General features: G+C 36.7%; 1 protein-coding gene across 5 annotated transcripts in view; it reads right to left on the minus strand.

Moving 5' to 3' along the window:
* Positions 1 to 25,022, minus strand: part of DMD (dystrophin) — a 2,094,983-nt gene that overhangs the window by 1,502,395 nt on the left and 567,566 nt on the right. For all 5 annotated transcript variants that reach the window (XM_032330377.1, XM_032330378.1, XM_032330375.1 and 2 more), the window contains exons 10-11: positions 9,349 to 9,537; positions 8,101 to 8,282 (exon numbers count right to left, since the gene is read on the minus strand). In XM_032330377.1, the coding sequence (XP_032186268.1) occupies positions 8,101 to 8,282; positions 9,349 to 9,537 (371 nt within the window). The remainder of the gene's footprint in view (positions 1 to 8,100; positions 8,283 to 9,348; positions 9,538 to 25,022) is intronic.

Raw genomic sequence — 25,022 nt, forward strand, 5'->3', positions numbered from 1 at the left:
TAACAAAGAAGCTTCATGGCTGGATGCAAAAGATTTTTGTGGCAAATACATTACGGCAAACCTCAGTTCAATCTTCCTGATTAAATACTCACAAAGTGGATGAAGAAACACACATGTCATCACAAACCAAGGACTACTATTAAATACAATGATTGGAAGATAGTTTAAATTATTCCTAGTAGGAATGGGGAATGTTGACATTCAGAGATCACATTCATTTATATGGCAAGAGAAGCCTCTCAAATTCAAAAATTATGTCACTATCTAACATCTGGCATAGAGCCTAGCATATACTAGACACATGATAAATATTTCTTGAATGAATAATTGGTATCATTTAATTATCCATCAAACATGAGGTATAATACAAAAACATGAACACTTTCCCAATCAGAAATATCAGAATTAAGATGATAAAAATGCCAATTGCCATAAAATCTGTTCCTGTTGAAAAAGTCTTATTAATGTAATTTGAACCATTTTTTGGTCCTAAATCACAATGATATCATTCTTCTCTTTGTCAACTCCAGCACACTGTTTCTGAAACATGCCCAGCATGCCCCTGCCTCCAGACTTTTCCATTTGTTTGCTTTTGTCCCAGATACCTGCATGGCTTATTCCCTCCCTTCATTCAGGGCTTTCCTTAAACATTACCTCACCAGAAAGGCCTTCCCTCACAGACTACCTCCATACCATCACACACACACACACACACACACACACACACACACACCCTGTTTCCTCTCCAAATCTACCCCCTGCCTCTGTTCCCTTTATCATTTATCACCATCTGATATGTTATAAATATTTTGTAACCGTGTCCTCCCACTAAGAATGCAAGCTTCATAATAGAGAGAGTTAGTCTGCTTTGTTCACTGATACTTCCCCAGTATCCAGAACCTGCTGGGGATATAGTAGATAAGAATTGTTGGTGAGAGAGATGAATGGATAATTAAACTTTGTTTTCTAATTATCATTGTTTATCTTTGTGAAAAAGCATCACTCCAAAAAATACTACTTTCTACTCTTATTTCTATCAATTCTAGAAATTGGGCTTTCCTATTTGTAATTTAAACTGTGAAAGTCATATACTTTTTATTATTTGAACAAGGACTCTCCACATTTTAACTGCACATCATTTACAGAAAGAATTGTGACAGCCAGTTATATTCATTTGAATGTGACTGAATTACTATATGTTAATTATCGCTGCTTATTAGGCCAGAAATTAATTGTCAGTACTCTCACATTGTCTCCTCATTGTACATTCTTTCATGAGAATCTTGCAATTCCATTAGTCACCCCTATGAGATAATATCAACATTTGAGGATTAAGTGAGACATAACCCAGCACCATTTTTGGAGCTTCTAAGAAAGTAGTTAAAATGTTTGGCCCCTCAGTTAATAGGAAAACTGGAACAAGAAATATTAAAAGCAGTGGTCTACAAAGAAGGAGTACGGGTTTATACTATTTTGCAATTGTATCAAATAGATCAGTGCTGCTCAAACTGTAATGGGCTTAGGAATCACTTGCAATCTGGCTAAATTGCAGATTCTGATTCTGTACATCAGAGGGAGGATAGAGATTCTGCATTTTTAATAAGCTCTCAGGTAATGTTGGTCCTTTTGGTCCTTGAACCACCTGGATCTCTAAGAAATTCTCATTTTAACATCACTAGAAGAATTTAAAAATGAATTAACAAAACAGTGATATAAAATCACATGTAGGGATTTGAGATTATACGTTGTTAAAACAGTCTTTGCAACAAATTCATTTGTTGGATTGGAATACCTGACCAAATTAATTCAATTGTTCATTCATTCATTTATATATTCATATATGCAATACATTAGCTCCTTCACTTGGAAGAAAACCCACCCACCATTTATTCAGCATCTCCTTCGCTTTATTCATCACTCATGTATGTCATCTCATTTCAAGACTGGAACAGACATGTGGGGAAAAAAGATGAACCAGATTTTTTAGACATATTTTTCTCACCAAAGTGTGGATGGTGATTCACAATGATTTGCCATGTTATGGCTGGTATTGTTACCCAGATACTATTCATATCTCTCCTCCTGCTGATGGAAACCAGAACAGAACTTCACATGGCCTCCTTCCTGACTCACTTTCATTTTCTTCCCCCACCATCACAAAGACTTTACTTTCCCCCTGCATGTCCTAACCACAATTATCAGAGAAGTTGATGGAACTTGCTGTGCTTATCTTCATGAGTCCTTGTAGAAATGTCAGTAAATCTCTTTTTCTCTCTGCAGGTTGCATTTTTCAATCAAATTAATGAGTTTATTCATAGAGAAGAAGATTTTCTGTTGTCCCTGTGCCAGTTGCCTTCTTGCACTTCCACAGTAGGAAGTTTTGTCTTTTTCTGCTCGCTCCCTCACCTCCCACCACCCAAAGGGTATTCTGCAGCAAAAAACGCATCAAAACAACAATTATTTCACCTCCTCTCCTTAAGGTTTCCAACTTGAGTAGGTCAAGAGACAGTGTCCTGTTTTCATTAATTATGCATCAGTGGCACTTAGTTCTTTCATTCCAATTTCATAAACATTGTTAAAGATTTTTTTATTATTATGTTCAATTAGCCAACATATAGTACATCATTAGCTTTTGGTGTAGTGTTAAACGATTCATTAGTTGTATAGATTTTTAATGGACCAATAGCAGCATGTTGGTGTCAAAGTAGTGTGTGGCTAGAGATATCTTTACAAACTTCTTTACCATATTAGCTTTGTCATCAATTCATATCTATGAAGGTATCAGAATTGCAGTTGAAAAAAATTAGAAAAGAATCAAATGGAAATGGAGTAAAAAGAGGAAGAAATGAGAGAGAAGCCTCTGTGTGTTTGTTTTTTTTTACTGACTTTTAAAATTTTTTAGCTAGTTTACAGTAGTAGAATTCAGTGATTCATCACTGACATACAACACCCAGTGCTCATCACAAGAATTGCCCTCCATAATACCCATCACCCATCTAGCCCATCCTACAACTATCTCCCTCCATCAACCCTCAACTTGTTCTCTGTCATTGAGTCTCTTACGATTTATTTCCTTCTCTCCCTCTCCACTCCTTCCCATATGTTCATATGTTTTATTTCTTAAATTCCACATATGAGTGAGATCATATGATATCTGTCTTTCTCTGATAGACTTATTTCACTTAGCAGTATATACTCTATCTTCATCCACATAACTACAAAAGGCAAGATTTCATTCTTTTGCTGGCTGAGTGATATTCTAGTGTGTGTGTGTGTGTGTGTGTGTGTGTGTGTGTGTGTGTGTGTATTACATCTTTATCCATTCATACTGACATTTCTTTTTTTTAAATTTATTTATTTTCAGAAAAACAGTATTCATTATTTTTTCACCACATAAAGCATATTTCTAACTGTTTCAATTGTAAAATTTCAACTTCAAATCTAATTTCAATCACCCTGAACATGTTCCCTCACACCCAGGGAAAGCACCCTCAATCATATCCTTTGGGGAAAAAAACGAATGAGGAATTAGAACAAGATAGAGATAAAGAGTGAAAAACAATCTGAGGGTTTTGAAATGGCGGGGGGTGGGATGTTGGGGTACCAGGTGGTGGGTATTAGAGAGGGTGTGGATTGCATGGAGCACTGGGTGTGGTGCAAAAATAATGAATACTGTTATGCTGAAATAAATAAAAAATAAATATAAAAAAAGAGTGAAAATACATATTAGGCAAAGTATAACCACAATGGTACAGTTAAATATCAAGTGGCTAGCCATCTTATTTACAATGGTGATTGTTCTTTGCATTTTATAATTCTTTTGCATTCACAATCTACTTTTTCATACCCTATCTCACCCAGTATCTCTTTGAGGTGTGCCAGGTACACAGCAGAAGTGCTGCTGTTGCATCATTCAGTAACTAAGAATCACAGAGGGGAAGTATGCTACCAGTTCACATAAATAGATGTTTAAGAAAGTAAGACCATATCCATGAGACAAAGTGGAGTAAAGTATAAATAGGAGCATTTTGTTACGTCACTATAGATTTGTTTAAATTTCTTGTTTTGTTTGATAATTGTTAATGGTTTGTGGGATAAATAGTATTTCCCAGATGCAACCTGTGTATAGCTAACATCTATGTGCTTGAGGCAAGGAATCTATTTATAAGGCAAAAGGATCCTGATTGTTAAAAAGGCAAAAAAAGGAACTGAAATAAATAGAACAGGAATAGTCTATAAATTAACTCTTGGGCTAAGAAAACAGAATATACTCCAATGTTAAAGACCTGGCATCTCTTATCTGGGTCACTGCACTGACCTTATAATTGTCTTCTCTTCTTCTAGTGTCATTATTGATATTTTTTGCCTGTCTCCCCCCTACTTAAAACATTCTGGTGGGAGGGCACCTGGGTGGCACAGTCGGTTAAGTGCCCAACTCTTCGTTTCAGCTCAGGTCATGATCTCATGGTGGTGGGACTGAGCCCCATGTTTGGCTCTGCACTCAGTACAGAGCCTGCTTGGGAGTCGTTCTCCCTCTGCCTCTGCCACTCCCACTTGTGCTCACTCAAATCAATCAATCAATAAAATAATATATCTCTTAAAAAAAAAAAAAAAAACCTTCTGATGGCTTTTTCTTGCATTTATGCTAGAACCCAAAGCCGTTATCTTTTACCCTGACGGACACTGCCATGTAAGAGATGACCTTTATCCTTCTTTTAATCCCATTTTATACATTGGCCATGTAACCTTTCCACATGCAACTCCCCATTCACCTTGACCTTTCACTTCCTCTAACCAGCTAGTTGTTTCTCTTTTAGGGCCTTAGCATTGGCTATTCCTTCTGCCCGAAATGTTACTTTCCTCACCTACAAATGGTCATTCTTTCTTGTCATTCAAATCCAAGTTAAATGGCAACACCCTGGAAATAATATTCTTGGATCACAAAGGCTAATATCAGTTAGGAATAAGTTTTCTAAAGAAATTAAAAGGTACTGTGACAGAGAGATGCTTCTTCTTCCTTTCTTCCTCTTGTGTTCTTTTTTATGACAACCTCCCCATAGCTCCAGGAGATCTGCAACTTAATCTCTTATGACTAAATACTATATCCCTAGTGCCTGCAAATGTATCTGATATCTTGAAGCAATCCATTAATGTGTATTAATACTTGCACATATTTGTGTATGTGTGTGTGTAGAGTTTCACATATATATAAATATACCTATTCAATATATATATTAATTTAATATATATACATAAATAAATTGATGTGTATATATATCAATGCATATATATCAAATATGATTTTATTATTGCTGGCAGATATGTTGGTAGGTAATATATATAATTGTCAAATGTAAATAGTCACAGATTTTAGTTATAAGCTTATCTGTATTCCCAGCTAGTTTTTTATTTACTTTTGCTATGAGATTGCAACTTAAGAATTCTAGCACGGAAGGATGCCTGAGTGGCTTTCCCGGTTAAGCAGCTGCCTTCGGCTCAGGTCATGATCCTAAGGTCCTGGATTGAGTTCCACATGGGGCTCCTTGCTCAGTGGGGAGCCTGCTTCTCCCTCTGCCTGTCACTCCTTCTGCTTGTGCTCACTCTCCCTCTGATTAAAAAAATAAATAAATTCTAGCATGGCTTCACTTATATCTCATATGCCTAAACCTTAATTATCATTCCACTCATCACTAGAGCTAGGCTTAGGCAGAGATGATGGCTTCCGATGGGGTCTAGCCACACTCTGTTTTTGCAAAGGAGATGAAAAAATGTAGACTGATCCATTTTTGTTTACTAGCAATTTACCATGCCTTCCTACATAGCTTTGAAAACAGCAGGTGATGTTCCATATGAAGCTAGTCATCAATATAGTCGTGATAATAGAAAGTGAACAGGTAACAATTTGTAAAAGCATGAAATGATTATTTTTTTAAAATACTGACAACATTCGATTGTCATAATTAGCTCTTTGTTTCCTCCAAAAAAATCTATTAAGAGTCAGGTCCAGCATAGTTTGTGTAATGGCTTATCTCATTTAGAATTTAATAGGTTTTATGCATGAAGACACACAAAGTTAGTGAAAGTGGTATGGAAGAGAGTTACTTTTATAAACTCACAAAAGATTTCTGAATTTGCTTTGGGAAACAATATTTTGTGTATGGTTATTTCAACAAATTGTCCAGAAAAGACTATGTGCAACAAGTGGCTCCCTATTAGTTTCTCATTTTCAAATTTGTGTTTTAGCAAAAACTATGCCAACTAAGAGGATGCCCTTACCTTCCTAATAATCATTCCAAAAGCTTAAACACAAACCAAAGTGTGTAAAACCAAAGTACCCATATCTTCCCTCAAGACAAACTCGTTTTGGATGTCAAGCTTAACTAAGGACTGATGCCGCCATTTTAGCTTTTCCATCCTTCAGCAGGAAGGGGGTGAGGAAATTACATGCACACACACATGTAGACACATATATGCATGTGTGTATGTATGTATATATACATACACATGTGTGTGTGTGCATGTGTATAAATATGGTTGTGTGTCCTATTGTCCATGTATGTGTATCTATGCTGTCATCTATCATCTAATGGTAGATATCCCTTCAAGATGGTTTTTTTTTATTTTTTTATTAAACTGTTTTTTAAAACATTAAAAACTGGCAATTTTAATTTTAGGTTGAATTCACTTTTCATTGTAACTCAGTCTCAAACTGCAATTCATTAACTAATTGGTACGGACACTTGATGCCATATTGTCAGTCTTATTTAAAAACAGGGATTGAGGAACAACAGCTGTAATTAGCCTGCAGAAGGGAATGGAAAAAGAGAAGGTAGGAAGGAGATGACAGTGGTTTCCCTGTGGGATTTTAAAGACAAGCAAATTTTGTCTGAAGTTGCTTTGTTTAAGTTGCACAGCTTAGTAAAAATAGAAGCTATAACCTGAAGAAGTTTGGGATGTGACCACAAGTAGGAGGTTCTATATCTTATAATTTATGATGATATGTGGGTGTAATGAATCAGTCGACCCTTGGGCATGGGTACAGGGCTGATTTGCACATTCTAATACAGCTGGTCTAACTCTCACTTCCAGGGTTTGCTGCCATCATAAAAATGATCACAGCAGGGAAAATGTCAGGATGTATAGACTAGTATCTCCTGATTCAGAATACCAATATTTGTGAAAATTCTATCCTATATAGGCTTTATTTTTTCTTTCAAAAGACATGAGTTTAAAAATGTGTTTTCCCCCTTGTATTGTCACGTTATAATTTAGTACCGAAATAGCAATCTTCCCAGCATATCTAATGAGTTTCTTTGGTCCTATTTTAAAGCTTTTAATCTTCATAAATAATAGCTAAGTAAACTTAAGGCACTTGGACAATTCCTTTAGCTTAATGTATTCAAATCCACGGTTGGCACTTCATTTCTTTTCATTTAAAAATAAATCTATCTTGTCTCGATAGGCTCTACATGAATACACACACCTAACAATATAAATCAAAGCAACACATCCAGAATGATGAGATCTACTTGTTACCTTCAGAAGAAACACACCATTTCCAGAAATGTCTCAAAAATTCTTTTTTGATAAAGCCAATATATATTCTTAAGATAATTCACAACCATACAGTAGTTGCATAAGGATTTCTGAACACGGATGAGAAACCATTTTTTTCAAGAGGATTTCCTTAAACATATGAGAAACTATTTAATATTTTGAGAGCTTTTCCTTCAGAAGAGAAGTTTCCTATCAACTGTACCTAATAGGTGATTTTATGTGCATGGCTTCCCGTTTATACTTCCATGCCTTCCAGAGTCACATTTTAATTTTTGGAGAAAATGTTATCTATGACACCAGTTTTGGCAAGTTTTAAAGCAGAGTTCTGTAGATAATGGTCTTTCTACCCAACATTTCCACATTAATTACAAAAGTGAAAAAGAAAATGAAATGGACACAAAAATCCAACCAAAACATCCCTAAAAAAAAGAGCTATATGCCTGAGAAGCCAACTGAGAATCCCAACTGAAATGAGAAACTGCATCTAAATAATAGTAAAATTCCAAAACTTGCTATTTTTAGGAATTAAAAACACAGACTTACTTGCTTTGTTTTTCCATGCTAGCTACCCTGAGGCATTCCCATCTTGAATTTAGGAGATTCATTTGTTCTTGTACTTCGCTTTCTTCATCTTCTGATAATTTCCCTGTTCCAATCAGTTGACTTCCCAGTTGTAGAACATTACCAACCCGTCCCTGATGGGATGTTAAATCCATCATGAACCCCTGACAGGGAAAGAGGTGACAAAAGTTGATACTTTAGATCAATCCTTACAGTATTGAATGTTATTTTTTTTTTGCAATTTTAAGTTTGTAGCCCATTTAAATTATATCCTCAGTAAAAGGATTTCTTTTTTTTTTAAAGATTTTATTTATTTATTTGACAGAGAGAGATCACAGTAGGCAGAGAGGCAGGCAGAGAGAGAGGAAGGGAAGCAGGCCCCCTGCTGAGCAGAGAGCCCGATGCGGGACTCGATCCCAGGACCCTGAGATCATGACCTGAGCCGAAGGCAGCGGCTTAACCCACTGAGCCACCCAGGTGCCCAGGATTTCATTTTTTTTAATTTAACAAAACCCAATACTGTTTTTTTAAAGATTTTATTTATTTGACAGAGAGAGAGAACAAGCAGAGTGGCAGGCAAAGGGAGGAGAAGCAGGCTGCCCGCTGAACAAGGAGCCTTATGTGGGACTCTATCCCAGGACCCTGGGATCATGACTTGAGCCAAAGGCAGCTGCTTAGCTCACTGAGTCACCCAGGTGCTCCCCAATACTGTTTTTAATATGAATTAAGTGCAATTATTAACTTAGGTCAACTTCTGCAGAGAAGCAGAAGTGATTTACTAAGTCAAATCTCCTGGGGAGATCCACAAAAGAGCCCAAGTAGCAGAAAACAGGATAGGAAAGGGGCAGAAAGCAAATGAGTATGTCATTTCAGGAAAAGTCTCCCATCATGCGTAGTACGGCCTGGCCTGATAACACACGGGTACTCTGGAGTGTAAGTTATATCTTAGCACTGCCTTGACCCAAGAAAAGTGAGCTAGGCTCTCATATACCTGGCATAAGTCACTGGCAAAAATCAGATCTCAGCAACTTCAAGTGTCATTCTTCAAGGCAGAACTTCAAATGCTGGCTGATGGAATCCCATGCCCATAAATATTTATTTGTTTTCATCTCAAAATAAAAACCAAATTACCAAAACACAAGGATTTCATAGAGTAATTGAGATAACAAAAGAGACTTGCCATTATGACAAGTCATGAGCTTTGTTTCATAAATCAATATTTTGCTTTACCTCATGAGTATGAAACTGTTCTTTCACTTCTTCTACATCATTAGAAATCTCTCCTTGGGCTTGCAATGTGTCCTCAGCTGAAAGAAGCCATGAGAGTACTTCTTCTAAAGCTGTTTGGTAACTGTCCAGGTTTACTTCAGCCTCCATTAATGAACGGCCAAATGACTTGTCTTCAGGAGCTTCCAAATGCTGAACAATAAAACAAATTGGGTGTTATACAATTAGTATCTCTGCAGACTGTTCTAATACATTATACAATCAAGCAAATGAAATATTTAAAATGCTAGAAATGTCCACTTGCATTATCAGAGACATGAACAGCAGGCACATACAAGAGCCAGTCTGCATTTTAACGTCTCACAAATACATACCCCAATTCTTTAATGGCAGTTGAAATCTACAAATAATATTTTATTAAAGCTTTTCTGGAATATTATAAGGAATGAATTAATACATCATCTCTTCATGTTATATTTTAAACACTACTAATTTTCATCCATATGTAACTCTCCTCACTTCATATTTTCATTCCCTTACATATATACATTATTGGCATTATGGTATTATTACAGATTTTTGCGATGGCATTAAAGGAAACATGTCTTCCCAAGAGATAGGAATGAAATACTTCTGAAGATCTAAAGAGCAGCAAAGTAATCAGTATGAAAATCAGTGGAAAAAGAAGGTAAAATTTAAAGAGAAATGCCTCATTCACACATCTGAAATTTCTAACAGTCTGATGACTTCTATAAATTAAGCTTCTATTTCCAAAAGACCATGGTTTCAGTAGCAAGACACCGTCTTAGGAGAAGTAAAATATGAAGTATTTGCTTCCATGTTTCATTAGAAACCATGAAGCTGAGAACAACAGAGACAAAGTGGCCATGATTCTAAAGAGAAGATCCAGGCTACCTCTGAAGGCACTGCTAATAGGGGACTGGTTTTCCATTCCCACCACCCTCAGTCCACTACCTAGCTCAAAGGTGTAGAAGAAGCAGGGGGGGCGCCTGGGTGGCTCAGTGGTTTAAGCCGCTGCCTTCGGCTCAGGTCATGATCTCAGGGTCCTGGGATCGGGTCCCGCATCGGGCTCTCTGCTCGGCAGAGAGCCTGCTTCCCTCTCTCTCTCTCTCTCTGCCTGCCTCTCCATCTACTTGTGATTTCTCTCTGTCAAATAAATAAATAAAATCTTTAAAAAAAAAAAAGAAGAAGAAGAAGAAGCAGGGAGACTGATGGAGAAAACTAATGAGAAAAGATTCCTGTGGACTAGGTAGAGCACTATGCACATTTGTACCTTCTCCCCTCAAGCCAAGTAATGGAGACTTTGGAAGAATCACCTGGAGAGGGTAGGGTAGTTTCCAGGATGGAATACTGACCTCTAAACCTGGCTGTATGTCAGAAGGGACTCCCAAACTATGGAAGCAGTACTACCAAGTGACAGGAGAGAACTTTTGGGACAACCTCTGCTGCTTTAACATTAGGGCAATTGTCAATGGTCAGAATTTTAGCAAGTAGTAAAATATGCATGAATTTTTCTTTGGGTTAAATACACTCATGGTAGTGGCTGGGCTTCAAAAACCCTAAGGAAGACTGCACTCGAGAGGGTTTTCTGTGAAGTAAGGGGCAGAGACAAACTGATGATACAGTTAAGCAGAGCAAAGATACTGGAAAAATATTCAGAGAGGAATCTTCTGTACACCCCCAAAGAGAGCAAGCAAACACTGGACCTTAACAAACAGCGTTCTGCAAAGGAAACAAAATACAGGGGAGAAGAACCAGAAGCTACTTGGAAGACTGCATGATTGTGCCTAGGAAAAGATCCATCCTTTAGATGGCTTTCCTCTGACATGTCTGCTTTGAATTTTTAGTCCCTCCCAACACTGGGCCTTATCCCACTGAGCTGTCAGCACCAACCTAACTGTGCTCTTCTGATAAATGCTCCAACTTGAAAGCTTTATTATTATAAATTTCTTCTACTATTAAGTAAGGACTTAATAAGATTAAAAGACATAAGGCAGCATGTGGTGTAATATTTTCGTACTCTTCATTTGTTTGTAGAGAATTGGCAGAAATATGTCATCCTAAGTCAAAATCACCCAACTCTACTATCTTACACAGAACATAAGTACCCTGAGAGAGCTATCCCCATGGGCCCACCTCAAGGTCAAGGCAAATTTCTGAAGGTCTTAGGAATCTGAACAGATTCCATGATGTATTTCTTCTCTCCACCCCTAAGTACTATTAGTAATAAATAGCAAAGTCAGCATTAAGAGGAGAAAAGTCACAAAAAGGTAGCCTGGGACATGTATATAACAGGACCAGCTTCATGGTTATGCAATCTGAGAAGCTGTGTGTTGATGGTGACCCAAGGCTCAGAAGGACACCTTACTTGTTTTATCTGCTTCTTGACATTGCCACCTTAAAATCCTTAATAAGTTTATCTCTGAATGTGGGTAATATAAGTGAAGATCAATAAGGTGACAAAGTGTGCACGTGTGCAGAGGAAGTAAGTACAATAGGTGTGTTCACCCCTATTTGTATATAGTGTTGCTGATGTTCCATGGGTAGAGAATGCTGGTAGACACATGACATATGGGGATCAAGCAACACTAGAGGCGAGTGCAAGGTAAGCATGTCTACGAATGAGTGAGGGTACTAACAACACCGGGAACTTGTGCTTTCTGTGTGAACCAGAACTTGCCTCCAATGTAGAAAGAAGACAGTTCCAAGAAAACATGTACAACCAAAGAGCCCTTCGATATCCTTCCTTACTTATGTTTCTTTCCCGTATTAGCCAACTATTTAGACTAAAATTCACGACAGAGAAAGAAAGGGAAAGGGCAACCTATGGTTTCTTGTCCTTTTGATCCTCCCTCATCCGAATGCTGAAAGTAGACAATATTAGTAGGATGTGCACCCGTCAAGAAGTAAAATAAAAACAGCTAAGTTAGTTGTGCAGCATTTCCACATTAAGAATGAAATACATAGGCACATATAAGCTACAAAATACAAATTGTGTAGTGCTGGTGATTCTTCATGAGTTACATGGTCTTATATTTGCATTTACAACTGCAATTGCACAATATAACAATGAGCAGTAAAACTCATGCTAATACTTTAAACTTTTAATTTTCTTTATTCAGTTTGAAGCTAAACAGCAAATAAAAAACACAAGGGCAAGTCAAGAAAGAAAGACCATGGAATAAAGGAAACAGCTTTATATTTTAATTTTAACAGCTCTTTCCTTCCTGCTTTTTGAAAGAGGGGTTCTATATTTCATTTTTCACTGTACCGCACATCATGCAGCCAGCCCTGTGAGTACATTAAAAAAAAAAAAAAGTGCAATTCAATCCTGAATATTTTGACTCCTCTGGGTTACAGGTGAGAGGAGATAGGTGTTTTATTACTATGCACAGTAGAATGTGGGTGTAAAACCCAGGGGCTGGGAGGCAGTCAATGTTTGAATCTTGACTCTGTCCTGAGGTCTTGTTAACATGGGATGGTTACTTAGCCCCATCATTAGCCTTAGTTTCTTTCTATGCAGAACAGGAGCAATTACACTTTCCTAAAAAGAATGTGGTAAAAATTGGAGAAGAGTATATAAAGTGTTTAGCAGAATGTCTGACCTTGTGCAAAAACCCAATAAAGTGCATGATAACTGTAATTATTTTTGGATTCTTATATACATAAGAACCATTATGAAACACAACCTGCTCCAATATTACCTCCTTAAGTCACTGGTCGGACTGCAAAAACCAGAAAATTAGTATAAGAAAAAAAGTGATCCAGGGTGCCTGGGTGGCTCAGTGGGTTAAGCTGCTGCCTTCGGCTCAGGTCATGATCTCAGGGTCCTGGGATCGAGTCCCGCATCAGGCTCTCTGCTCAGCAGGGAGCCTGCTTCCCTCTCTCTGTCTCTCTCTGCCTGCCTCTCCATCTACTTGTGATTTCTCTCTGTCAAATAAATAAATAAAATCTTTAAAAAAAAAAGTGATCCAAACAACTTCTATGAGTAAACATCAAATAAATCAAACCTTTCTGAAACTTGAACTTCAACCTAACTCCTACATAAAAGTTCTAAAAATCATTAATGAATTTGATTTCAAACTATCTTCTTTGAAATGATCAACTGTAAACAACACTATTGCTCAAGTAACACGACACTACATTTTCCCAATGTATGATTTGGATTAGAAAAGTAAACATTCCCATCAACAGAAAAGTGGATAAAGAAGATGTGACATATATACACAATGGAATATCACTCGGGCATAAAAGAGAAGGAAATCTTGCCACTTGTGACAAACACGGGTGGACCTAAAGGGTATTATGCTAAGTGAAATAAGTCAAACAGAGAAAGACAAATACTGTATGACTTCACTTATATGTGGAGTCTAAAAAACAAAACAGAAACAGACTGATAAATACAGAAAACAAACTGGTGGTGGTCAGTGGGGAGAGGAGGAGGGTGAAACAGGTGAAGAGGACAAAGAGATCCAAACTTGCAGTTATAAAATGCATAAGTCACAGGGATGTAAAGTACAGTATAGGGAATACAGTCAGTAATATAACACTGGTGACAGATGGTAACTAGACTTATTATGGTGATCATTTCATAATCTATATAAATGTCAAATCACCAGTTGTATACCTGAAACTAGTATAATATTGTATGCCAACCACACTTCGATAGAAATAAAATAAATAAAATAAACACTTCATGATTTACTGATATTTACAGAGGCTTGAAATTTTAGAGACAATTTTAAAAGTCAAATCTTTATAGTCAAGGACATGATATCTAGTACTCATAAATTCTGAATCTAGAAGTTTTGTTTGAGGATGTTCATAAAACAAAAACTTTGCAGAGACAGCCTTATTAAAGCTAAATTCAAACATGAATAGGCTGTGTAAAATAACACAAATAACTCAATCATTATTTACATCCATAAATTCAATTCTACATATATACATGATTATGGTCAAAATTGTCAGCTGGACAAAAAAAAGAAAGAAGTAATTCTTTCTTTGTCTAGACCACTATTTTTCAAATTTGTTAGTCATGATCTAACAGTGATTCATGAAATCATTTTAGTGGGGCATGTTAAGGAATATTTAATGGGTCATGACCAGGAATATTCTATTTAAAATTAAATAAAACAAATATGTCTATGTCATTTACATTAAGGATTAATATTGTTTTGTGAGTTTTTATTTCAGATATACATATCTATGTGTTGATATATATGTTCTAGATCAAGATGAAAATATCATTTTCTCTAGTTCATGAAACAAAATTGGAAACAGTTCAAGAATTTCAGCATAGGAAAACCCATGACAGAAGAAATGTACTTGAATTTCACCTTTGCACATTTTCAGTAGAACCCATGGAACAAAACACATTCTTTATAAATCCACCTTTAACAGTGGTGGTTCCCAAGCTCCTTGAGAACTTTCCAGGTGTAATCCAAAATTGATCCCTATATGTGGAGGGCTGGGACGGACCAAATAAAGATGTAGGCCACTCCAGGTTAATAGATGGCAAGTTTAATAAGCAAGGGAACTAACATACAATTCTTGTTTATATAGAGACCCTAACAATGTTCAGTCACATATACTGTCCCGATGGGCTCAACATTAAATCACTTCCTCAAGGGTGCATCCTTGGAGCGGCTCTAGAAGTGGGGAAGGCAAGTGGAATACACATTCCAAGGTCAGGGGAGGATGTGAGGGGACAAAGGGCCTCCAACTGCCATGGTCCAGCTCAGGGGTCAACAAGCAGTCATGTCCTCTCAATGACCTCCCCCAACAAAGAGAGAACTTAGAGATACATAGAGAGGCTAACACTTTTGGTTTCAGCTCCTCAAAATACATATTCGTTGCCAAAGTATTTCATATTTCACCTAACCTTGTGGCTAGTTCATACATATAATGGCATCAAAGAAAATTTTCGAGGAAACTTGATCTTTGCTTTTCATAGACCATCTATGCATAAGGAAGAGGTACCAATCATTTTATGAAGGAAGATGCCAATATCATCAACTGGAACTATTTCCCCCCACCAAGGCTTCAATCTTATTTTAATTTCTGTCTTTATCACAGTAGTTTATGTTTCTCTGCAGTACATTGGGCAAATAATGATTCAGATGAGAGGCATAACAATGGATGGATGAAACAATTCTGGTTGTTTTCAACATTAAATTTATTCAACATTACCCACAGACTTCAGAGGCTTAATGATTGCATTTTGACGTGAAGACTTAGCAGATTTTGTCACCTATGTTCCTTGAACATGGTGAAGATGGTGCTATTGCATAAAGGTGGAAGAGTAGAGAGGAGAAAATAAAGTAATGAGAGAAGACAAATGAATCTATGTGAATCCTGCAATGTCTAGGACAAATGTCTGGAAACTGATTTCCAGTGACAGAAACTGCTATAATAAAATATAGAGCAACAGCCTTGTCACTACTCCATGCATAACTTTTTTTTAAACACAGTTTACTATTTGTCTGATCTTGGGTAAGTAAGTTATTTAACCTCTAGGCATCTCAGGTTCCCCATCTGTCAAACGAAGAAAATAAAAATATACCTCCATAGGACTGTTAAAAAGATTATATGACATGATGCATCTAAAATGCTAAGCACATTCTAGTTTCCAAGAAATGTTCCATAATGCCTGTATTTGGGGACCAATGTTCATTGAAATGGCAAATGCCTTTTATGAGGAAACACAGTTGAATGAGTTATGTGTATTTTTAGAAGCATGATTTTGGCAATTCAAACTGAGATAAGTCATCAAATGGCTACATATAGGTAGTGAAACCAGCAATCCAGCAAACCACAAAGCTCTTAGAAAAATAGCTGGGACGTTTCCAGAGGGCACAATCTATTACTGAGTAGTTTTATATTTCTGTTGAAACCGATCTATTTTGGCAACTTCCCCAAATGTAACTTTAAAGTGTGAAAGGATTTTTAACCTGGATAAAAACAGTTTTATTGTTCTTGAATGTATAAACACTTCAAGAACATTTGAAAATTTTATTTTATAGCCCCTTTAAATGTGTCATACCTTTTTACAGAGTCGATTCAATGCATGGATGGTGAATTTTTTGGTGCAGTCTATAATCTTTTTATTCTTCAGTGAAAGATTATTTAAAAGCTAAAGGATTACAGAGGGATAGCCAAGTGGTTCTTTTACTAAATAACAGGAGAATAGTTCACAGGAACCAGGATTAGTATGTGGAAAAATTCTCATGACATTTCTACTGTGTTTCCCCAGAGATATAACATGTAAACCAGAGTATTATTTAAAGTATAAAAAAAGACTACAGAAGTGATTTATGAGAAATTAATCCATCATGCAACACTGTACATGACATTCAATCTAATCACACCATTAAATAGGTGATTTTTAATACTGCTTATGTCTAAAATTCAGTTCCACGTTAAGCCCTAATGAGGATTTAGAAAAAAAATATGGTCTGCTGTTAAGGCGATATTAAAATAACAATCACAACAACAACAACATCTATAAAATCAATAACAACAGCTGTTATTATTTATTGGGTACTTAGTGTCAGTCAATTTGCTAGGCACTTAGTGTGCACTATATCATTTTTTTACCACATCAAATCAGTACAACAGATCATAGCAGGATGAGGAAGTGGGAGCAGAAAAATTAAAGAATATGCCAAGGCTCACACTGTTCATTTGCTCATCTGTGATTTCAAACTAACTTGATTGGATTACAAACACCTATCTTTACCATAATTTGATATATCTCTATAAATAAAGAAACCAAGTTCAAAATCTATGAAACAGGGAGATGGAAGGGGATGGGAAAACTGGGCGACAGGCACTAAGAAGGGCACTTGATGTAATGAGCACTGGTGTGACATGCAACTGATCAATTACTGAACTCCATCTCTGAAACTAATAATATACTCTATGTTAAAGAATTGAATTTAAATAAAATTAAATTAAAAAACAAAGAACCTATGAAACAGTATCTCCATAAAATATCTTAGTAAGACATCTTAAAAGTAAAATAATATATATATATTGATAATTTACTGTAGCTCTGTGTAGTGATAGGTGTTGAATAAACTACTGTTGCCATTTTACAATATTGTGAATCATTATGTTGTATGCAGGTGGTGTACACTTAAAACTAATATATGATGTTATATTATAATTACATCTCAATAAAAACAAACAAATACATAATAAAATTATTAGGGTAAGATATAGCTCAGGACCCTGGGATCATGATCTGAGCTGAAGGTAGATACTTAACTGACTAAGCCACCCAGGTGCCCCAAGGCTTTCAATTTCCAATGGCAACTGTATTACAAGTTGTCTTATGCCAAGGACATAAGATGAGTCCATTTAAAGAAAGCTAAAAGGAAAAGTTGATAAGAGATAGTCAAAGCCATTCCATTCAGCTTATAGTTCAGTTAATAAATTTTGCCTTGAAAAATTATCTATGCATTTTTTTTCTTTTCTTCACTTCCACAATTTCAGAGTCAATGGTTTGAAACCACTAAAAAAATAATACCTGGGTCCCATAATGTTAGTGAGTCAGGAATCAAATGTAGAGTTTAGAATAATGCTTGTAAGACAAAGACTGATATCACACAGATCACACCGAAGAAGGGAACAACAAAAGGCAGAAATGTGATATAGCCCAGGTGATGGTGCAGACTCCCTCATAAGACAGAAGAAGACAAGCAAAGTAAAGTAATATCAATATTTTCTAAAGGAAAACATGTGCCAAGCCCACCGTTTAAACCCTGAACCTTCTACAATTCCTATCCCTTGACTTTCATTTTTAAGATCAGCTAAGCTGATTTTCTTCACTATTACAGAATGTCTCGCAGAAGTGTTATATTGTGCTTAGCATGCTCTGCTGTGTGTGTGGGGTGTGTGTGTGTGTGTGTGTGTGTGTGTGTATCTGTTATAAATATATATATATATGTTTCAATGTGTATATATAATTACAAAACACATTATTACCTATATATATGTAATATATACATATATTACATACACACACACACACACATATATATAATGAAAACTATTAACCAAATACACTGACACTTAAATGGTACCCCCCAAAATTTATAGTTTGCTTGAATACATATAATGGTAAGCTATGAAAGAAAATTGGTTGTTATGTATTTTTGTTTTATTTCATAAATAATCATTTATAGTATTCTTAATTATTTAACAAGTATATACGTAACTAAATGTAAAGTTATCACATTAGACAATCCCCAAATCTACAAACTTATCTACACTTATACTGTCCTAACCTCTTTGTTTAATATTTTAATGGAGAATCTTATTCTTCCTATTATATAATCCAAGGATCCTTAAACCTTAAAATTTTTCTGTAAAAGGCCAGATAATGAGTATCTTCAGTACTGAATCCCACTGCAATACAGTTGCACCTACTGAGCTCTATCATTGTAGACTGTAGCACAAAAGCAATTGTAGATAATATATAAGTGAATGAGCTTGGGGTTGTTCCAATAAAACTTTATTTGTTAAAAAAAAAAAAAAAAAACAGGTGGCAGACTGATTTTGACCCCCAGGCTGCACTCTGCCATCTCCTATCATCTATTTGCTTCCCATATTAAATCTCATGCCTTTTCATGGAATCAAGAACCTCATTCCATTTCACAGAATCATTCCTTTTCACAGAATCTGGAACTTGATTATCTCTTTTCTGACCAAGCTCTCTGCCTCAAACTGATCCTAGCAGGTTGCTTTCACACTCTACTGCATGTCCAAGCTAGTGTCTTCTAACAAAATTTCAGTGCCTTCCCTGGCTCCATCCCTGCCCTGTATGTAGCAATGTCTCAAAGGCATCATGGTACAGAAAACCAGTGCCTGCCCTCAGGGAACTTCAAGTCAGCCTCACTTTGAAGTAAGATAAACCTGAGTTCAAATTCCTGGGGCTCTGGAATTTTTAAGTAGTGTGTGTTTGACAAAGCAGTTTAACCTCAGATTCCTGGTACACACCTGCAAAGAGATATGACAGTATTAACATAGAGTATTGTAAGGCTCAAAGATAATATACACAGACTTTTTATTAACATTCAGCATCACTCCTTCTCATTCAACCTTTATAAAATCGCTTCCATTGTGTTATTATTCTTAGTGCAACACAGAACAGATAAGGAAGAAGTAATAGCAACAAAAGGAAGGTTGTCTAAATGTGAGAGGTGAAACCATAAAACTCCTAGAAGAAAACAAACGCAGTAAGTAACCTCTTTTAAGTAAGCAACACTTTTCTAGATAGGTCTCCCTAGGCAAGGGAAACAAGCAAACAAACAAACAAAACTATTGGGATGACACCAAAACAAAAAGCTTTTGCACAGTGAAGGATATCATCAACAAAGGGTAACAGGGTTTTGAGGAGGGCACATGATATGATGAGCTCTAGGTGTTATACTTGACTAGTGAATAGTTGAACACTGCATTAAGGGCTAATTATGTACTATACAGTGTCTAACTGAACATAAAATTTATTAAAATATAAACTGTGTTCTGCATTTGGTTTTTCTCAAAACAAAAACAAAAACAAAAAAAAGTCAACCTACTGAACAGGAGAACATATCTGCAAATGATATACCCGACAAGGGGTTGATATCCAAACTATATAAAAACCCTATACAACTCAACACCAAAACAACAAACAATCTAATTTAAAAAGGGACAGAGGATCTAAAGAGATATTTTCCAAAAAAGAAATACAGGTGGCCAACACACACATGAAAGGATACTCAACATCCCTCATCATCAGGGCAATGCAAATTGCAACCACAATGAGATAATACCTCACACTGGTCAGAATGGCTAGAATTAAAAAGAAAAAAAAAAAAGTGTTGTCAAGGATGTGGAGGAAAAGGAATGCTTGGGCACTGTTGGTGGGAATGTAAATTGGTGCAAACACTATGAAAAACACTACGGATGGTCCTTGACAAATTAAAAATAGAAATATCATATGATGCAGTAATTCCCCTACTAGGTATTTACCCAAGAAAATAAGACTAATTCAAAAAGAACAGATTGATGAACATTTTTTCATGTGTCTGATAGCCATTTGTATGTCTTGATTGGAGAAGTGTCTGTTCATATCTTCTTCCCATTTTTTGATATGTTTGCCTGTTTCATGTGTGTTGAGATTGAGGAGTTCATTATAGATCCTGGATATCAACCTTTTGTCTGTACTGTCATTTGCAAATATCTTCTCCCATTCCGTGGGTTGCCTCTTTGTTTTTTTGACTGTTTCCTTTGCTGTGCAGAAGCTTTTGATTTTTTTTAATTTAATTTAATTTTATTTAATTTAATTTTATTTTTTTTATTTTGATGAAGTCCCAAAAGTTTATTTTCGCTTTTGTTTCCTTTACCTTTGGAGACATATCTTGAAAGAAGTTGCTGTGGCTGATATCGAAGAGATTACTGCCTATGTTCTCCTCTAGGATTCTGATGGATTCCTGTCTCACGTTGAGGTCTTTTATCCATTTTGAGTTTATCTTTGTGTACGGTGTAAGAGAATGGTCGAGTTTCATTCTTCTACATATAGCTGTCCAGTTTTCCCAGCACCATTTATTGAAGAGACTGTCTTTTTTCCACTGCATATTTTTTCCTGTTTTGTCGAAGATTAATTGACCATAGAGTTGAGGGTCCATATCTGGGCTCTCTACTCTGTTCCACTGGTCCATGAAAAAATGTTCATCATCATTAGCCCTCAGGGAGATTCAAATTAAAACCACATTGAGATATCACCTTACACCAGTTAGAATGGCCAAAATTAACAAAACAGGAAACAACATGTGTTGGAGAGGATGTGGAGAAAGGGGAACCCTCTTACACTGTTGGTGGGAATGCAAGTTGGTGCAGCCTCTTTGGAGAACAGTGTGGAGATTCCTCAAGAAATTAAAAATAGAGCTTCCCTATGACCCTGCAATTGCACTCCTGGGTATTTACCCCAAGGATACAGATGTCGTGAAAAGAAGGGCCATCTGTACCCCAATGTTTATAGCAGCAATGGCCATGGTTGCCAAACTATGGAAAGAACCAAGATGCCCTTCAACGGACGAATGGATAAGGAAGATGTGGTCCAATATACACAATGGAGTATTATGCCTCCATCAGAAAGGATGAATACCCAACATTTGTAGCAACATGGATGGGACTGGAAGAGATTATGCTGAGTGAAATAAGTCAAGCAGAGAGAGTCAATTATCATATGGTTTCACTTATTTGTGGAGCATAACAAATATCATGGAGGACAAGGGGTGTTAGAGAGGAGAAGGGAGTTGGGGTAAATTGGAAGGGGAGGTGAATCACGAGAGACTATGGACTCTGAAAAACAATCTGAGGGGTTTGAAGTGGCGGGGGGGTGGGAGGTTGGGCTACCAGGTGGTGGGTATGATAGAGGGCACGGATTGCATGGAGCACTGGGTGTGGTGAAAAAATAATGAATACTGTTTTTCTGAAAATAAATAAATTGGAAAAAAAAAAGAAGAAGAACAAATTGGTGGTTGCCAGAGGGGAGAGGCCTGGGGGAATGGGTACCATGGGTGAAGGGGATTGCAAGATACAGGCTTCCAGTTTTAGAACAAGGAAGTCATGGGATGAAAGGTACAGCACAGAGAGTACAAGTCAAATGTATCATGATAGCATTATATGGTGAAAAATGGTAGCTACACCCATGGTGACCAAAGCACAATGTATAGAGTTGTTAAATCACTCTGTTGTACATGTGAAACTAATGTAACATTGTGTGTCCACTATACTTCAGTTAAAAAGAGAGGGGGTTTGATTTTATATAGATTTATTTAGGTTATAAAAAATATTCAACTGAACTAACACAGTTTTGCTAAATAGGTCATTTTCCCTCAGACACCATGGTTATTTCCACTACCTTCAGGTGCACCAGCTTCTTGAATTATTCCATCACCTTTCAGATGTATCAATAAATTCTTTTTTTTATTTCCTTTTTTCTTCTTTATTTGTTTTACAAGCTTTTGTCTCCTTTCCTTGTTTCTGAAAGGGTGAAAACCCTCATAGTAAGCTCCATGAATATACCCTTGTTTATTCTGTTCACTATCCTGGGTCTGACATATAGTAGAACACAAAAGATTTTTGTTGAATAAAATAATGAATCTCTTAGCACCTGCCAGGTAACAATTTCCCATCTTACTTTGTATTAATATTAGGTCATTTTTTCCCCTGAGGGAATTAGATCAGAGTTACTGCATCTTTCCATGTCACAGCAGAGAGAAGAAAGGGCACACCAGGTTTATAGCACCTGCTGCCTTAGTAGTGTACTATTTGTCTCCCTATTGTCTTCAGGGAAAGATCCTTTGTTTAAGGCTTTTAAAGTCTGGCATTTGCAAGGAAGATGCTAATGGTGTCAAGCCCTGGGAAAAATCCGGGTAAATTTCATTAACAGGTGCAAATTCTGCTGTCTGCCTCAAGGCAAGCAACAAAGACCAGCAGTCTTCCACCCAGTTGGTGCAGGTGGACTAGAAGGTGCATGCAGAGAGTCAGCTGAACGCAACGGGCAGTTCTTCAATTTTCTCATTGGCTCCTAAACAGGAGTGAGCATGCTTCAAGGTTTATACTTCAGGGTCCTGTTGCCAATTAAAGCTTTTAATCTAAGGTGCAGAGAACTGAGAAGTATGCATATGGGCTCACGGCAAGTGACAGAAATAAAAAGTGTGGAAACTTCTGACAAGGTTTTATCCCTTGTACTAACATTTCTTCTCGTATCTTGAAGTAAAAGCCTCAAAGTCAGGGTGGGCTAACAGCCTATGAGGAATCACTTCTGATGCTTGAAACACACTTAAAAAAAGCATTTAAGGGTATTATGCATATATTATAAAATGAGGCAATGGAAAATTGATCAGGAAAGCAAAATAGAGTGCTAAGTGAGGTTGACACAGAAAACACAACTCATAAAGACCTGTGTGTAGTTCTTTTTTTTTTTTTTTAACTTTTCTTATTATGTAAGCAATGTCCTGTTTTTCCTTCAGCAATTTGGTTGAAAGCTGTCCAGCGAGCAACATCCTTTACAATAGACTTCACGGTCACTCTTCATTTTTATTCCTTGTAGCATCACCCTGAAACACTGGGTTTCCACCAGGATATATTTTGCCCTCTTGGGAATATTTGACAATATATGGAGACAGTTCTGATGGTTGCTCCTGAAGTGGAGGGTGCTACTGACAGCTAGGGCATTTAGTGGATCGAGATGAGGAACTCAGCCAAGCATTCTACAGTGTATTGCTCGGCAGCAGCTCAGGTATGGTAGTCACCACTCACACCCCCCCCTCCACCAATAAAACACAATTGGGCCCCAAATGTCAGCAGTGATGAGAGGCCAGGTCCTGAAACAACACAAGAACTATATTAATCACATCTTCTCCAAATTGATTCCCTCTTCCCTTTTGGTTACTTCAACCCAACCTGGGAACAGTTGCAACATTTACAGTGAATATGTTATTCTTGTATGCAATCAACCAGTGATTTTACTTTTAATATAAAGCCCCAAACTCATACCCTATCGTGTAAGGGACTCAGATATTTCCTTCCATTCTCTGTCTCAGGGTTCTGGACACCTATAAATCACACATTTGGCATGTTTCACCTTCTTACTTGTCTTTATCTACTACAAACATTAAAAAAAAAAACACTTCCCAAAAATATTTATTTATTTATTGGCGATCAAACCATTTTTTTATTATATTTAGTTAGCCAGCATATAGTACATGATTAGTTTTTTAAATTGTATTCTCTGTCAAGTCCTAATCCAAATATCTGCTCCTAAAAACTTCCTGATCCCTTACAATCATGCTTTCCAATTTTATAAATTGTTCATCTTTATCAAAGTAGTATTTATGAGTGCATATTCTACTTTTTTAAAAAAGATTTTATTTATTTATTTGACAGACAGAGATCACAAGAAGGCAGAGAGACAGGCAGAGAGAGAGAGAGGAAGGGAAGCTGGCTCCCTGCTGAGCAGAGAGAGACGGATGTGGGGCCCTATCCCAGGACCCTGGGAACATGACCCGAGCCGAAAGCAGACACTTTAACCCACTGAGCCACCCAGGGGCCCCCATATTCCACTTTTTTAATCACTTTGTGTTCAAAACCAATTTTGAGGACTGATTCAACTTAGCTGCCCTACTCACTTTTCACCCGATCCATCAGGTATTATTAAAAATCTGGGGTACCTGGGTGGCTCAGATGGCTAAGCATCTACCTTCAGCTCAGGTCATGATCCTGGGTCCTAGGATCAAATCCTACATCAGGCTCCCTGCTCGGTGGGGAGCCTGCTTCTCCCTCTGCCTCTTTCTCTCTCTCTCTCTCATGAATTAAAAAAATATATATTTAAAAAAATCTGGGAACAAAGACTTAATCTTTTGTCATCTAAGTCAGAATTTCTTCAACATCAAATGAACACATTTTTACATTTATAATATGGATTCAAAACCTCAGGGAAACATTTTATTAATAATATTCTTTAAAAAATTAAATGTCTTCAAGTTTCTATAGGTACCTGTGAAAGCTTTTATAAGGACAAACTTATGACAATAATATTGCCAAATGCCCTCTTTTAAAATGCTCTCTCCATAGCATGAATTTCTTACAAAATGTAG

The sequence above is a fragment of the Mustela erminea genome, chromosome X (assembly GCF_009829155.1).
Source record: "Mustela erminea isolate mMusErm1 chromosome X, mMusErm1.Pri, whole genome shotgun sequence".
NCBI classification, from domain to species: Eukaryota; Metazoa; Chordata; class Mammalia; order Carnivora; family Mustelidae; genus Mustela; species Mustela erminea.